An 18362-nucleotide genomic window follows, 5' to 3' on the forward strand; every position below is an offset into this window, starting at 1 on the left:
AAAAGATTTTTCAGCATATGTGTTATTCATAACCCGAGCTTATCCGTGAAAATACCTTGGGCAATATTTATAGTAATACAAAATTGAAACAAAATTCTCACTGAAATAAATAATAGGTATATCAATTATTAAAATCCTAAATGAATTCTCCATTCTATGAATACATTACGCGAAGGAATTATAGTCGACTCTACACGGAGAGAATTTTTCGTTATTTTTTACCGCAAAATTCATTACAAATTTCATCATGTTTGATAATAAGCTTGGGACAATAATGAAATATTATCAATAACGATAGATTTTTTGAAATATACAAGAGACTTTTTATAAATGATGTAGTCAAAATTATAATGCAGATTGTAAAATGTTTTGAAGTGAGTAAGTTCTAGCGTATAGCTAGAGACACACTCGACAACGAAAATAACCGATAAATATCGATTACAGTCGATCAATTACTATGTTACATGGTCAAATTATAAGCGACTAAATTAGATGAAAAATATCATGCTGTATGGTATAAAAATTGTATAAGCTATTTTATATATTCATGACTACTTAGCATCTATTCTTTTAAAATAATAAAGAATCATAAACTGCGTAACATATTTTAAAATGTTAAATTTTACTATATCCTTTAGTAAAATTAATAAAATATATTACATATCTTATTATGACACATATTAGTAAATTAAAGAAACTCATATACAATTCTTTGAAATACTACGTTGTCCCACTATGATTTTCAGGCTAAATTCTAAGAGAAAATTCTCTCCGTGTACGCAGGCAAAACGACCGAAGATGACAGCGTGGTGTAAATATACAATCGATAAATCGCGCATACAAAGAATATTAAATAATGATTGTGCGAAATTTTATCCATAATTGCTCTATCTATAAAGCACGCTCGTCCAGCTGTAAATCATACCGCGTTTGCGTCATCCGCCATAATAATTTAGCGGAAGGGCAATCCTCCGTGCGGTGGACTATAATATTTGATTACTATCTATTAATTATGATTCGGCGAAGAGAAGTATTTCACGGTTCTCTAGACTTCGGAGATCGATATCAACGCGGTGCATCGTTGCGATAATTCCGGCTTACGGGATCATTAATTATAGAAGCATCACCACCATAGTATCGCGTAATGTCCCGAACCTGTTTCTGCGTCGCTTCTCGCCCTTCTCGCGAGAAATTGGTCAGCGAAGTTTGCGAAACTAGCAGCCATCTGGATCTCTCATCGCTTTCAAAGTTCGCCGAGCAGTCGTGGTAAGAGATGGAATTTGTGATCGCGCGAAGAAAAGCTTCGCGTCGGTAATAGCTTTCACCTGTGAGAGATTCGAAGATGCGTCCACGTTTTGCGTTCAATTTAATAATTCGATACACACGTGACTTCTTTAATTGATATTTTTAAGTTATTTTGAATATATTTAATATTAATAAAAATATTCTAATATTCCTTATATTCCTGCAATGATAATTCCTTAAAGATTTCTTATCGACCTCTGCTACAAAATGCTTCAACAAATTAAAATTCAAATACAGAACAAGATTTGAAGGGATTTTACACATATCATGAAACTACAAAAGAAATACGAAATGATCGTCTTGTTTACCGTCGTTCTGCATTTTAAAAATCACGATAAAACCACGAGAAAAATATGAGGCTATTTTTATTGCGTTTCACGGATCGATGGAATGCAGCCTTGTTAGTTTCCGAGTTTACATAAAAGAAATTCGACTGCAAATAATATTTTTCGACAGAATCAAAACATATGATAAAAATAAAATTGTGTAAGATATAAAATATTTTTATAAAAAATCTTAAGTTAAATTTGTTTCTATTTGCAAATGAAATGGCATAATGAATTTTTATACCGAATTAGATTAGAAGCGAAAAATGATTTATTGAAACAGATAAAATATAATTTCTTTCAATTCTTAAATATGTTAATTGGTTTTTCGCAAATACTGCAAAATTGCGGTATTTAAATTGCATTTAATTTAAATGATATTTTATTGAATATTTTCTACATTTTTGCTAAGACGTTCTTTTCTTTTAATAATGTCTTCATATTGAAGAAAGTAAATAATGCAACGGTATTTTTGTCGGAAAGGACTTTACACGTTTTCTATATATCATAAAATGCGTGCATTCGGCAACCGCATCCGAGATATAAAAGCCTTACACGTGCTGTATGCAATTTATAACGACGGGAGTGCAATTTTACGTCGGGAATATATACGTAGTCGAGACAAATTTTATGGAAAATATAATACGAAAATATGAGCACCTCTTCCAGCCATCGATATAATGTGTATTGCCTATCATCTCACGTACATTCGAGCTTTTGCATGATTTCGAATTATATGTAGAAATATCTAATTTATATCTAGCTACTATCCACACTTATTCTCATTAACATAAAATTACGAGGTGTGTTTCTTGTTTAGAAAAAGAATAGTAGTTTTTCAACACGTATTATTGACAATTATAAGTAGAAACCGATTAGAATTAGACCGATGAGAATAAACCAAGTAAAAGAAAGAATTCTATTTTCATTTGAAGCGGGTTTGAGGTGATATTAAGGAACTTATTAATTTCATTACTAAATTGATGAGCAATGTAATTGAGATATTAATATATATATTTCAGCTTTAGTTTGCGTTTCAAATTCGATAAAATCGATGCGCGTTTATAGAATTGACAAACGTATTTGAGAAAATTTAAATATTATTAACCACGAAATTCCGTTTCTACCAAAAATCGAATTTTTTTTTATTTGATTTATTCTTATATATATTCTTATATATAATTTGATTTATTCTTATATATATTCTTATATATAATATTTACTTATAATTGTTCATACACATCTTGAAAATTCTCTCACCGAAAATAAGATTCTTTTTCTTATCTATATTATTATAAATAAATTCGTAAAAAAATGTGTTAGTAAGTCAATTCAGCTATTATGGCGACACCTTGTGTTACATATTATATGTCTTGGTTTCCCTTCTACTATTTACCTGTGGCGACATCTTCAATGTCCTAGTCCCTTTTCTATACAAACAGTTAGTCTTACCTGTACCACCGTGTCGCTTGGTTATGTCAATAAAGCTTATGTGTAACAACTACATATAACGGTAGAATTCACTCTGCAGTCCCTGCTAATATTCCTACAGGTTATGGGCCCAGGGCGATAACTTTAATGCCAAAAAGGCTGAAAACGTGAGTCTACCGAAAACGTTCGAAGAGATCGTTAAAGTCACGCGACGGATTCGTAAAACTCGTGAGTGCCATACTTTCTCTAACCTATAGAAAACTGTCGCGAAAAATGAATCAATTAAATATAAGAATCCAACCCTTGGATAAAGACAATTACGACACATGGAAAGTACAGGTAAAAGCGCTCCTAGTAAAGGGCGATACCTGGGGATACGTCTCGGGCGAAATAGAAAGGCCAACCCAGGACCAAGCAGCCATTTCAAGTTGGAAGAATAACGACGCAAAGGCCATGTCGGACTTGATCCTATCTATTTCTCCAGCCGAGTTAAAATATGTTAAAACATGTGAGTCTTCAAGAGACATATGGAAAAAATTGCAATCGATTCACGAATCACAAGGACCAGCGCGAAAAGCAATGCTACTGAAAAACTTAATCCACGTAAGGATGAAGGATGAAGACGATATGCGCACGCATCTAGCAGATTTCTCGGACATCGTAGATAAGTTAGAAGACTTAGAATTGAAGATAAATCCGGAACTAGTTACAATTCTTATGCTATATAGCGTACCGGAAAACTACGAGTCATTTAGAGTGGCGATAGAGACACGGGATAAACTCCCTAGCCCCGAAGAATTGAAGATCAAATTACTAGAAGAGTTTCAATCTCGAAAGAGAATAAGTGCTGAAGAAGCTTCAACAACGGCCATGCTTGTTTCGAAGCAGAACAAATTTAAAGGTAAAAACGCGCGAATCCCTGCTGATAAAAACGACGAGCGTAAAGAAATAAAGTGCTACAAGTGCAAAAAGGTCGGACACTTCGCAAAATATTGTCGAAAACAGCCAAATGCTCAGAAGAAAAATAATGAAGAATCAAAATGCGCGGAAGTAACTATGAAAATACACACATCCGCCGAGGGTGCACAAAGTGCAACAACGAAAGAACCACGAAACGTTTGGTGCCTCGACTCAGGCGCCACCTCGCATATGTGCCGCGACCAATCCGCGTTCAAGGAAATTAATGAAGACAACCTAACATTAAATTTGGCTACAACGGGTACAACCAATACTCATGGAATCGGAATCGTTAAACTAAACGTAAGCGATGAAGTGACGACCGTATTAAAAAATACATTATTTGTTCCAAATCTTCGTTCAAATTTGCTTTCAGTGGCAAAAGCAACTGATCACGGACACAAAGTGATCTTTAGAAAGGATGGCGCAACAATCGTAAACGCAAATAATGAAAAAATCATTGAGGCAAAACGAGTGGCCAACCTATACGTCATTGAAGATACAAATACAAGTGAAAGTGCAATTATCGCGAACGCCGAGGAAAACTCATGGCAACAACTTCACGAAAATTTTGGACATTTGAACATGAAGGACCTTAAATGTTTAGTAAACCGCAAGTACGTGCACGGAATAAAGGTAACGGGTGATGAAAAATTGCCTGTTTGTGAGATATGTGTACAAGGGAAATTCGCTCGTATTCCATTCGCTAAGTCAAATACGACAAGTTCTGAGGTGCTGCAATTAATACACACCGATATTTGCGGGCCAATGCGCGTTCAATCGTTAGCCGGGTCGAGATATTTTGCAACATTTGTGGACGATAAAACTCGATATTGTGAAGTTGTTTTTTTGAAGAACAAAAGCGACATTTTCGAGAAATTCGTTGAATTTAAAACACGTGTTGAAAAACAGACCGGAAATAAAATAAAGATCGTTCGATCAGACAACGGCCGAGAATATCTCAGTAATAAATTTATAGAATTTTTCAGACTCGAAGGCATCGTACATCAATTAACTGCTGACTACACTCCCCAACAAAATGGGATTGCCGAAAGACTCAACAGGACCATAGTGGAAATGACAAGGTGTATGCTCATCCAATCGAAGCTGCCTCCAACGTTCTGGGCTGAAGCCGTGTTTACAGCATGTTACATCCGGAACAGATGTCCTACTCAAGCTCTTCAGGGAGGTATTCCGTATACTGCATGGACAAGTAAGATACCGACTGCAATTCATTTTAAAACTTTCGGTGTAGTAGCACACATGCTCGAAAAAGGAAAAAATCTCGGCAAATTCGATTCAAAAACTAAAAGATGTATATTCATAGGATACTCCCTAGAATCAAAAGCGTATCGCTTGTGGGATCCGGTCGCCAAAAAGGTACTAAAGAGTCGCGATGTAAAATTTTTGCAAGAATTTCAGAAAAATGAAGGCGAGACTCTGGATGACTTCATTGACATTGAAGTTATAACTGGTTCCTGCAACAAAGAAAATCCACAGCGTGATGCTGATGAAGAGATTGAGAGTAAGAGCTTCGAAGAGAAAGAGAGTGAAGAATTCCTTAGCGCAGAAGAAAACACAAGTGAACACCGCGAGGAAATTCACAGCGAAAACATTAATAGAGATGCGACAGCTGTATCATCAACGAAATTCGGAAGAGGTCGACCTAAAACAATCCGAACAGGAAAACCTGGAAGACCAATAAAGAGAAAGCACGAAGTTCCAATTATCGCAGCGCAGGAAAACAACAGCGAGTCTGAAGAGGACGCAACTTTAGCTGATATCGATAGTTACGAGGAAAACGCTGACATCATCGAAGCTACCATTTTTGAAGAATACGCTGGACTTACCCGCGTGGATGCAATCAGTGTAGAACAGGCTCTAAAATCACCGGAAGCTACCGAATGGAAAAGAGCCATGCAAGAAGAAATAGATGCCCTCCTAAGTAATAACACATGGACCATCGTAGACCGACCACAGGACAAAAGAGTCATTGGAAGTAAATGGATTTTGCGCACAAAATTTAATGCAGACGGCACAGTAGAGCGAAGAAAAGCACGCTTAGTGGCTAGAGGCTATGCACAACGCAAAAATTTAGATTATTTCGAAACATTTGCTCCTGTTGCACGCCCCGAATCTATACGAACCGTGATGGCTCTGGCAATTGAAAAAAATCTTGAAGTGCATCAGTTGGACTTTGTAAGTGCGTATCTGAATGGAGAAATAAATGAAGAAATATATTTAGAAGTTCCCGATTTTTATTCGGAAACACTAAAGGATAATAGATCGCCAGAACTATCTAAAAACAAGGTTTTTCATCTCAATAAGGCCCTATATGGCCTAAAACAATCTGGAAGATGCTGGTTTAAAAAACTAGATAAGAAATTAAAAGAGATGTCTTTCAAGCAGCTATCCGCTGATCACTGCGTATACTACCAACAAGACGAATATCTCAGCATTATAGTCATCTACGTAGATGACGTGATAGTGGCATCAAGTAGCAGCGAAAAACTGCGAGATATTAAAAAGAAGCTATCAATCTTCAAAATGAAAGACCTTGGACCAATAAATCAATGTCTTGGTATCAGTTTTCATCAAGATCGTATATCAAACTGCATTACTATGAGCCAAGAGAAACTAATAGAAGATATTATACAGAAGTTTAAGATGGAAGACTGCAAATCAGCACCGACACCTCTTAACCCGTCGATAAAACTGACAAAAGCAATGAGTCCTAAAAATGAAGAGGAGTGCAAGGAAATGTCGAATATACCTTATCGCAACCTTGTAGGCTCTCTTATGTATTTGGCCACTTCGACACGTCCAGATATAATGCACTCAGTCAGCCTTTTGAGCCAATTTAATGAAGACCCTGGAATCAATCATTGGAAAGCAGCAAAACGAGTCCTACGTTACTTAAAAGGGACAAAAAGCATGAAACTTGTTTTTCAAAAAACTAGGAAGAAACTGGTAGGTTTTGCGGACGCAGATTGGGCAAACGATGCAGATGATCGACGCTCATATACAGGTTATTTCTTCAAACTGTCAAATGCAGCAATCAGCTGGTCATCACGTAAGCAGAAGTCAATCGCCTTATCCAGCACAGAGGCAGAATACGTATCGCTTTCTGAAGCAGCCAAGGAGGCAATACATCTCAAAAAGTTTCTAGAAGAAATTTTAGGCAATCAAGAAGAAATAATCATATTCAATGACAATCAAGGTGCCACTCAGATGACCAAGAACCCTATCAACCATGGAAGGGCTAAACATATAGATATCAAGTACCATCATATCAGAGAAGTCGTAAATGCTGGAATAATTCGAGTGGAGTACCTGTCTACCGAGAAAATGCCAGCAGACGTCTTAACCAAGTCACTTGCTTCAACGAAGCATGAAAAATGTATTAAAGAAATGGGTTTAAAGTTATAATTTTTTGTTTTGTTTTGGGTCGCCAATTATCTCTTGAGAGGGGGTGTTAGTAAGTCAATTCAGCTATTATGGCGACACCTTGTGTTACATATTATATGTCTTGGTTTCCCTTCTACTATTTACCTGTGGCGACATCTTCAATGTCCTAGTCCCTTTTCTATACAAACAGTTAGTCTTACCTGTACCACCGTGTCGCTTGGTTATGTCAATAAAGCTTATGTGTAACAACTACATATAACGGTAGAATTCACTCTGCAGTCCCTGCTAATATTCCTACAAAATGGAAGCACGATAAGTTCACTGCATACAGAATTTTTTTTTCCTTAAACTATCCGATGCGCGATGAACTTTTTCCCAAATATTTTCTGTTAAGTTAATACTTAATATAGAGCTTCGTATTTTTTTTTTATATAAACGACAGCGGCGAACGATTTCACATTTCGGGAATATCTTCCTGGTCGAATTTTCAGACTGAGCTGCATATCCTCGAAGGAAGGATTTCGTTGTTTGCACGCACGACAATGGCCTTTCGGTCGCCACTCGGCGCCCCTTTCGAACCTCTTCGGAATCGACTTAGGACGGCATTGTCGTAAGCTCGCTCGAGGCCTTCTTTCGTCGGTTTTCTCGCCGACGAAAGAGAAATTGCACCTTCGAGGCTTCGTTGGGAGATTCGTTCCATTCTCGCGTGATACGCTGAAAGTCATGTAAATGTAGATTAGGTGGTCCTCTTACAGAGGTGGCCTCCATTCACGTTTGCATCGTGACATTGCCATTCAGTCGACGTTTTCCCCGAAGATGTATCTAATCTCGCACTTGTCCTCGGATCTCTCCTCTGCTCCTCCTATGCCCAATCTATTTCAAATTCCTGATTTTTATACGGATGTGAGTCACATAAAAAGACATCCTTTCTTCGGGTTTTCACGTTTTTATCTTCCAGATATTTTATCCCTAATAATAATCGTAACTTCACTAATTTCATTATTGAAATCTGTAGAAAGAATAGAGAATATCTTCGCGAATCAATATTCATTTGATTATAAATGCTCAATATAAAATTTCTAACGTCTTATTCAAACACTGTTAGAAATGTTTGTGAATTTACAATAATACCCTTACGATAAAAATGTGCAGCAAAGAGTGATGGCAAAAAGACCTGTTTTTTCGCCCATTTTTTGGACCTCGAATTTCAAACTTTTTTTTATGCCAAATAGTACTGTATGATGTAACATTAATCTTAGAGAAATTTTAAGATGAACATAGACACGGTTCCGGAGATATGAAGAGATGAAACTGATGGTTTCTCATACCCATGAAAGTACACGAAACTCTTCAAGTGTCCATACCAAGGAATAAAAAATATATTTAACGAAGTGAAACATATCGTTTCTTATGGATTTTTTTACGCCGGGTTCAAATATATGATCTTAGTTTTCATCTAGCATGAAAATTCCCCGAGATAGATGGAGTTGAAGTGACACTTGATGCCGCCTCTCAGATCGGGGTGCTTTTTTAATGTGAGTTCCCTTGCCTCTCACAGATTGGGGATCTTTTTTAATGTGAGTCCCCTTGCCTCTCACTATGCAAGGTTGTTTTATGAATCGTGATAGATACATTGCATATTTCAGGATTGGGTATTTTTATCCCATAGTATTGAGCAAATCCAAGGAACCACACAATTGTCATTACATGAACCCCCTCATAAATGAAATAGCGGTGAATAGTAGATCGTTCTCTGAATTGTAGATGATCCATTCGACAGAATATTCCCTCAATATTACCAATGAACTTCAGCCACACATTCTTTCTTATGCAATACATCCTGACTGGAAATCATCACTTTCACCCTTTTGTATCTCCGGAACCGTGCCTATGCTCATCTTGAAATTTTATTGGGATTAATGTTTCATCTAATAGTATTTGTCATAAAAAAAGTTTGAAATTCGAGGTCCAAAAAATAGGCGAAATTTGTCATCACTCTTTACAAACCATGTAACAGTTTGCTGTGATTTCACAATATTTGTAAATTTACAATAGAGTTGTGAATTTACAAAACTAGTGCGTATTAGAAATTTGCATATACTTTACCACAAAATGTTATTATAATTTTGCAATATAACTGTTTAAATTTACAGCACATTTTTGTTAGATAAAAACTTCCAACACTTTTGGAAGTTTACAACAGGAATTTCTTACAGTGAACGAAAGAACTTAGGTTTATTTAAAAAAATGATTTTTAATTAAAACCACGATATTTAGAATTTCGAAATTAATATCAAGATGAATTAAAATTATTCTTGTTCGCGTTGTTTAAAATTTCTTAAAATTTTTTGCACTTAAGACGAAATAAACAACAAATTTTCCTGCATTGAAAGAGAAAAAGTGGAGATATCGAGTGCAAGGAATGCAATCAACGCGAACAAACCTGAAGATATCTAGATTTAGGCACTTGGCTCTTCAAATCTATATACATGTCAGTTCATTTTCTCTAAGCGCACGTCAACGGCATATCAAAAGGGTGAACCAGCACCCTGTGCAACTACAAGAGCAACCCTTCCTGCCGCCGGCATTACGTCTACAGCTTGGCTGTCTGCTTGACGATGCAGATTACTTAACCCTACGTTTCGTGCATGATCGATGACTCTCGTCGTCGGAATTGACAAGTGCTCGTCCAGTTGACATGCGGTCGATCGGCGAGCACGTTATTAAACCGCCGTTCGCGTACGGATGCAATCCTAATACCAGGCAGAGTACACAATTTGCCGCTCGCAAATAGACCCTATAGATCAGTCCGAGAGTGAATCACCGTGCGCCTACTGTATTGCCGATAATAATGCGATCGCAAATTAGACTGACCTCCATCCAGCAGCGAGATATTGGCAATTAAATTCAACTGTAATGTTTGATTATCGTAATTGTTTATGAGCTAGCGTGAAAAGTTCTCGTTGATAAAATTTATCGCCAATCATCGATGTCGCGTCGCAATGAATATCAAATTTGGAACAACATAGCGTACTGCAAATCCCTGTTTATAACGACAGTCACGTAATATCTTATGCCTTTGTCGTACGTGCAGAAAAAAAAGATTATTCTTAAATCAACCATGATATACTTCATATATAAACAAAAATATTATAATCTTGTTTTAAAAATTTTAGTCTTGACTTGACTTAATTTGTATTAATGTAAGATTTTTGATTGAGCAAGTCTTGAATTGAGTGCAAAGTAATACTTGCATCAAAACAAATTCAATCAAATCGAGACTTTATTTTTATCTTTAAAGCAAGGTTACAATATTTTTGCTTATATATGAGTATATTATGGTTGACTTAAGAATAGTTTTTTTTCTGTGTATAAACAACAAGATTCTTTCCTTGTTGTTTATACTGTTAATGAGAATCTTCAGCTCGATCTGAAAATCTCGACCGGAAAAACAACTCTGGACTGTAGAACCATTCGCGATACGTAATAATGCAAATCAATACATTGAGAGATAATATTATGGATAATTAAGCAGTTTGCTCAATAAGTTATTTTTGTTGATCGAAAATTCGCTCGTTTACAATCGATGTAATGTACAACGCATTAGCATATCATTCAAATGTGCAAAATTGCAGTTACGTTATTTTAATAAAAATAAACGGTTTGATTGATAGGATTTAATAGATTGTCTGAATAATTGCAACGTGCGGCTAATGATAATAACAATTTGGTGAGTGAAATGAATTTCGTATACATTAGTCGAATGTGCGCGAATAGCTGTTCATGCAGAATATTTTGATGTACTACAATGCATATAAGTATTTTCAAATGCAAAATACGAGAGAAATAACTCACATTCGCGATTGGCAACGGTACGAAATTTATGTCAGTTGACGCAGTTTTCTCTTGGCTTTATCAATTCCCTCTACAATTATTAGCGACCAGCAAAGTTTGCGTTCTTATATAACTGCGGACTTTATTCCGTAACTTTATTCTCAGCGACCCAGTTTCTCGAGCACCTTTTTCTTTTTCGAGAACGTTATTTTATTCCTTTTTCCTCATTTTGTGTTATCTCCTAATACATTGCGCAAGCACGTTGCCCTTCGTGGCTTAAACGACGAATAATATTTAACGATCAGCTTATCCTAAATTACTTTGTATATCGTACGAAAAATGCATTGTTACAGTTTGCGATTTAAATTGTAAAAAAGGTTTATGAACCGGCGATATTTATGCATTTGAGTTTTAAAATTGCATAATATTCCATTTGTTTGCGTGAATACATATTGCGCTAATATATGTGAGACAATTATATTGTCACAATCAGATATTATTGAATAATATTGAATATATATATAATACAGTAATATATATTTGTTCAATATAATAATGCCATATTATATTGAATTATAAAATTATAGTTTAAAAAATTCGCAATTAAAGAACTAAGAATAAGTTTCAGCGACTTAAAAAAGGTTATTTTGATTTGAAAAAGAAGTGTCGTGTATCTTAAAAATTTCAAAAATAAAAAGCTGACAAATATGTGATATTGACATATAATATATTTAAACGGCAAATATATTTTTAAAAACTGCATGAGATTTTATTTCGCGATCTAGCTATTTTGACAATACATGATGACTTTCAATGTATTTATAATTGTGTAGTAATTCACACCTAAAACAGCTATCCTTGTCCAATCGGTTTCATCGAACACTCCTGAAATAATGATAAAATTGCAATTATTATATGTCGACAGAAAATTAATTTCAATGGACGGGAATCGTAATTTTCTATAATATAACATTCAAAGTGTGATAATAAAAATTACATTATTACTCTCTTATAGATTTTACACAAAGATTATTATACATTTCAATGCTAATACAATTAATAAGAATTAATTTTAATAAAAATCACAGGTGAAATTAAATGAGGATGAAAAGTTCGTATTTTTAAATTTTTGCACATATATTCTGCTTGCGTTCTTAATGCGAGCACTCAGGAATTTCACCCAACGTGCTAATTATTTCCGTTCATCAGATACGCAGAGATTGGCGTTGGCGTTTTTGCAATATGGGAGATGGGAAAGAGAGACAACGAGAGAGAGAGAGAGAGAGAGAGAGAGAGAAAAGGAGAAAAAAGGAGAAAGATAGAAGCTAATGATCGAAGCGAGAAGAGATAATTAAATGCGGATTATCTCTGGTAAAATTCAATCTCTTGTTCACGCTAATTGGAACAGGAAGAAGACAGTTATTAAATAGCCTGCGGATAGATTCAATAATATTTTGCGATAACAAAGCCACTGATCAAAGGGCAAAAAAGGAAGAAAGGGATGCATTTACAGTCCGTCTGAGCCAGAAATGCAGGAGTATGACTAACGTTTGTGCACAGTACAACAAAGTTAAAATCTCAATAAAAGTTGTTTATGCGGAAGCGCATGTGCGGAATGTAATTTAAACTGTTATCATCGTGAAACTCTCTCCTTCTTTCCCTTTCTCCCTGAATTTTCCACTGCACGAAATTACGATTTTCGCGATACCAGATAAGGACTGCGCGATAAATTGTATGTTTTACGCGATCGCAATGCTTGTTAACAAATAAAACTTACTCGCCGTGCAGATATTTGATTTCTAAATAAAACACGAACATTGAAAAATATAAGTCTCGCAAATTGCTTTCTCGATAAAGCAACACAACGTTTGCATTTTAGTTATCGCTGCGACTCCGTCATTTTTTCGCGTGCACTTGACTTTTGACGAATATTTCGTCAATGTGACTAAAAAGATTTTAATTGCTTCAGCAATGCAGAATTAATTTATAAGAATTGTTTGTGTTATGATCAATAAATGTCATCGATAAAGTCAATTTTGTCGAAAGCCACTTCGGCAACATTTTCGTGCGTCACGTATAAGCGAAGTCAATATAACAATACTTTGAAGCCATTAAAAGCTTAAAAAAGAGCGCTGCACAAAATAATCGATATGTGCTATCACCTATATCTTTTTTTTTATTTTCATACAATCGTTTGTTTCCGGTTTCTTTCGCAACTGTCGTGGGGGTGCAACAAGTGTTACGTTGCTCGTGTCTCGAGGCAAACGGGCGAGATACCGCGTTGCAAATCTACGAATAAATTTCTTGCTCGCCGACCACAGTCTCGTTGCTGCTGCTTGAATTGATATCTACGGCTCGTATTTCAGGATTATCTACTGCGGGGATATGTTATTTTTGTTTTGCGTCAAGCTGCGCTTTAAGCTGGCTTACAAATGCCCCGGCATAAACTCCTAAAAAAAAAAAAAGTAGATACGCGCACCATGTGCGGATAGCCGCTTTATTAAAAGTGCCCGCCATCTCGGAAAACAACATTATTTGACGTTTACGCGGTCCTTTATAAGCTGCCATTCTGACTTTCGCCACCGTGAAATTACAGTCCCTTTATCATTGCCGCCTGATTCATAAAGTGCGAGGGAACAGTTAATGACATGTAAAAGAGAACATTTTTATTATTCTTGGTAATACGCGTAATATCACGGGCAATATGGATCTACATACCTCATTTTTCTTACACGCCTTTAAAGTCCCATATAAGAAATTTAAAAACGTTTTCTCTTTTCTCTCAGTAATATTCGCACAGCGAATAAAAATGTTAGATGTAGTAATAAAAGAATTTATCGCGGAAGGGAACAGACAAGAGACCTATGTAAAGGAAGAAATGAAAAGTGCACTCTCTACAAATCGAGGATTAAAATAAATATTAATAACATCCTCGAGGTTTTAAGTGCGCAAAATTTTCATGTCAAATTTACTTTTCTCTCGCAAATCTCGCAGATGTCCAGCAACATAAATCACATTCCGCGTGACGTTCCATGAACAGAATCGATTGGGACTTTTAGTCCATTGCAATATAAAACTATCCGCGCGTAAATCAAGCGCACGTCGTCCGCCCCATGTTCGTTCGATATCACGCTTGCGACATTTGCATCGTTAGCACGAGCGTCTGCAAAAAAGGCACCTTCCCATCCCTCTGCCTCCCTCCTTCAAGTGGCATATACTCGACGAACGCAATTTTCTTTTGTTTCCAGGCAGACCTATCCTGCAGAAACACGAAGCAGACCGTGGGCGCGATTTACACGCGTACAAACTTCGTGACGTTGAAATACGTCACCGACGGCTGGGGCACCAGCTCGAATGGCTTCCGCCTCGTCATCACAGCCGTCAAGGATCCGAGTGAGTATTTGTCGATGCGAACCGTTTCCAACTTATTCGCGGGCCAATCGACTCGCTGACATGCAGAAATGCAAGTCCTGAATGCTAAAGCGAAGCTCGAAACAAATTGCAATTTCTCAATGTATGTATTATAATACAAGAGAACATATTATTTGTATCATGCATTTCCCTGAAATCAATGCTCTAAGTTACTTGGTATACATTGCGTGCGAAGAATGTACATTTTTATCATCAATAAAAAAATTATTTAAAAATTACAGATTTATCTAGATTATATTTTAAAGTAATACAAATTCAAGTAAGTAAATTTTGGAAAATTTAAAAAAGTAGGTAATACAAAGTGATTTAGAACGTCGATCAAAAATTATTTTAATAAGAATTAAAAAGACACGTTTTCAAAAAATAATACAAAATAAAAAATTTTTATTTAAACTACATGGAGAAAATTTTATATTAAGTTTTAATACAATTTCAAATTACATTTTACTATGTCTTGTATTTTCAATGGACTCTCACAATATGATTCCGACTTAACTTTTACTATGGTAATATTAATTTTTATCACATAAATAAAGTAATTATTTTGTTAAGCCATATTCTAACATGAAAACAGTTAATTTTTACTATGGTACGCAAACAAAATTTGCTAGGTATATTTGATTTTGTAATAAAAAATTTTTACTGTGAAAAAGTGTAAAAATTACGTTATATTATTGTTTTTAAAAAAATAACTATAGCCTTTAAACTTATAATTTACATGAAGACAGCAGCTACTACCACATTATAATAATTTTAAATATAAAATTTTCTCCGTGTATGACAATGTATTGTTAAATATAAATATTGAATTATTTTATGTGTATAACATTCGAATCTATACAGAAAGTATAAATTACCAATTTCAGTCACTTTTTGCAGTCTCTCGTAAATATCAATCGATAAGTTTGCAAACAGATTTTTGCAGTAAAGATATTTCGTAGCACGCGAAAATCTCTCTGTACTGTCTAGACAAAATAATTCTTATATTTATGCTATTCATTGTTGTACTTCTGGTTAGACTAATCATTTTGAGATTTACTCAATGAAGCATCCTGGTATACTGGGGAAATATATTTCCGAGTATATTGCTCCGAAAATGGAAATGTACAATTCTTATTCTTTTCTTCCGTCAGTCGTTTTTATGCTTCACTTATTCTTTAGTTCTTTCAAATTCTGTCGCGGTCGTCGTGACCGACTCGACTCTAAGTTTATCATTCAATCGCTTTTATTCATTAACTCTCGAGTTATTAAATTTGCCTTTCAAATCCAGTTTCTTTAAAGCGCCGTGTCAATTCTTTTCCATCTCCGAGATCGTAGTTTCTCCAGCGTTCACATTTAATGCATGATTTCAAAATGCAGTCGCTCAACTATGCGATGAACCTCAATTAACATTGGAATGCTCTATTCATGCGATACAGCTTTGATCAATAAATAATATCACAATTAAATCAGTCATCTACGAAACCACATAACTAACGTATCTAAAAGCGAACTTCAGCAAAGCACAGAGCATTTACTTCAAGCATTAATCCCGAAATACAATAGATGTAATAAGTAAGAAATTGAGCAATCACAGTCGAATAATCGACTATGATTTGTCAATTTCGTAAGACTTAAGATTTACTGTATCTATTGTGTTTCGGAGTTTAAGAATAATAGTTCCAATTGATCCATTGGCTTTCAATAGAAGGGATTAAGTTATATATTGTTACGTTATAAATATTAAATATGAAATATATTAAAACAGTCAATTTAAAAAACTTTTAAATGGTGCATTCAAAAATGTGACAAAAAGATTATTTTTTATTAAGGTTACATGCAAATTTTTCTCGCATAAAAATAATATAAATTCCTCAAAAATAGTAAAAAATTTATCAATAACGTATCTTGGTTTTCTCAAACTTAATTATTTAATTTATGTTTTGTAAATTGATTTAATTGAGCGTTTATCACAATTTCAAAAAGTATATCTTTATCACACAGAGTCAGTTTCGTAAAACTCACGCAAGGCAAACAATGCGCATAATTGACGCAATTTAACGAGCCATTTTCCAAGTTTTACGCGAGTTCGGCGAAACACGCGTCCGGAGACCATTTTACATTTAACAACGTGGATTCGCAACATAGTGAAAAGTTTGCGGATAAATATTGAATAAAATTTGTAATTGAAATAGGTAGTGACACGGTAAGTGACGTCGTTATTGACGCTCAGCGCTGTCGATGTTGGTTCGAAATTTTAATTCGACTATTGGATTCACGATTGAGCGATCGTAGTTGCGAGATTTTTCGTGACGTCAACAAAAGCGCGACGGTGCGTTAACCCGCGAATTTCAATTCACTCCATGCGAGTTCGTATTTCATATTTACATATATCGGCGTGACATGTAAGTAACATAACGTGTCGGTTACGACCCAGTAAACATAAAGTTACATGTAACGTACCTGTTAGTTGTAATTTCCGGCTCAATAATGCAACTGTAATATAACACGTGTGTTATATTGTTATATTGTTGAGTAGGAAATTATAACCAATAGGTACGTCACATGTAACTTTGTGTTTGCTGGGGAGTCACATGACATCAGATATTAATAAAGAGTGATCTTGTTCATTCGTTCGCGACAATTTTTCGTTACGGATACGCGAGATGCGAATCGTGTCGGCTCGTGACGACGATAAATGCTGCTCTTGTCGCTTCGTCGACGATTTTGTCGAGAGGACCCCCCCGAAGTCGACAAAAGACCGTTAATAATACGAAGAACATTGAAATGAAGTGCTCCCACCTCGGCTGTCTAATACCGAGGAAAAAGCGTACCACATCGCTCCTCGCGAATCGTTATCTCGCCCCTGGTCGTGAGCCCGGCGTAATATTTCCATGTAATAAGGTCCCTGAGAAACGAGCACCGGGGACAAATGCAGCCGCTATATTTTTATATCTTTATGCCGGAATCCTGATAAAATGCATAGACGCTCGACGCCATTTTGCGCACTCTTGATTATGAAACGCGCGCTGCATCGCTAAAATGCAAGTTTAATATACTAATAATGTGTTGCGTGTTGTACGCGCAATGATATGTGCAACTATCACATTCATTCTATCTACTGTACTTGGTTATTCTATAATATCTCATAATGAAATAAAATATCATAATGAAATAAAATATCATAATGAAATGTCACATCCAAATGAATGCAAGCAAGATACGTGTGGACATTACTGTTTTCCACACATTTTAACAAATATTTTAATAAGTGCTACGCTTTCAACTTTGTTTTCTGCACTGCAATGTATTTTATTTTTGCATTATTTTATCAGCGTGACATAACATGTAATTTTTGTCGTATATAGTATTTATGTTTGATATATTAATAATACGCATTCATTATTTCACTTATTTGCTCTTCTTTATTAGCTATTTTAATAAATTTGTAGTTTCTTATATCCTCTGCGAATTTTTATATTAATAATTTGTACAGAAAAGCTTATTACTATTCAATATTGTCATTATTTTAGTTGAATAACTATCAGATAAGAGCTGCGTATTTTTAAATCGATTTTTTTAAGGAAAATGAGGATGTCTCACAATATTTTAACGTCGTATAAAACAATACACATGTGACATTAATGGCAGTAATATAGAGGAAGCGTTAATCTTAAGCACTACGAGACT

General features: G+C 35.3%; 1 protein-coding gene across 1 annotated transcript in view; it reads left to right on the forward strand.

Moving 5' to 3' along the window:
- LOC108767536 (uncharacterized) overlaps window positions 1–18362 on the forward strand; it is a 128449-nt gene that overhangs the window by 72096 nt on the left and 37991 nt on the right. Inside the window, exon 3 of the mRNA XM_018517464.1 lies at window positions 14510–14654. Within this exon, the coding sequence (XP_018372966.1) occupies window positions 14510–14654 (145 nt within the window). The remainder of the gene's footprint in view (window positions 1–14509; window positions 14655–18362) is intronic.

This window comes from Trachymyrmex cornetzi, unplaced genomic scaffold (assembly GCF_001594075.2).
Source record: "Trachymyrmex cornetzi isolate Tcor2-1 unplaced genomic scaffold, Tcor1.1 scaffold687, whole genome shotgun sequence".
NCBI classification, from domain to species: Eukaryota; Metazoa; Arthropoda; class Insecta; order Hymenoptera; family Formicidae; genus Trachymyrmex; species Trachymyrmex cornetzi.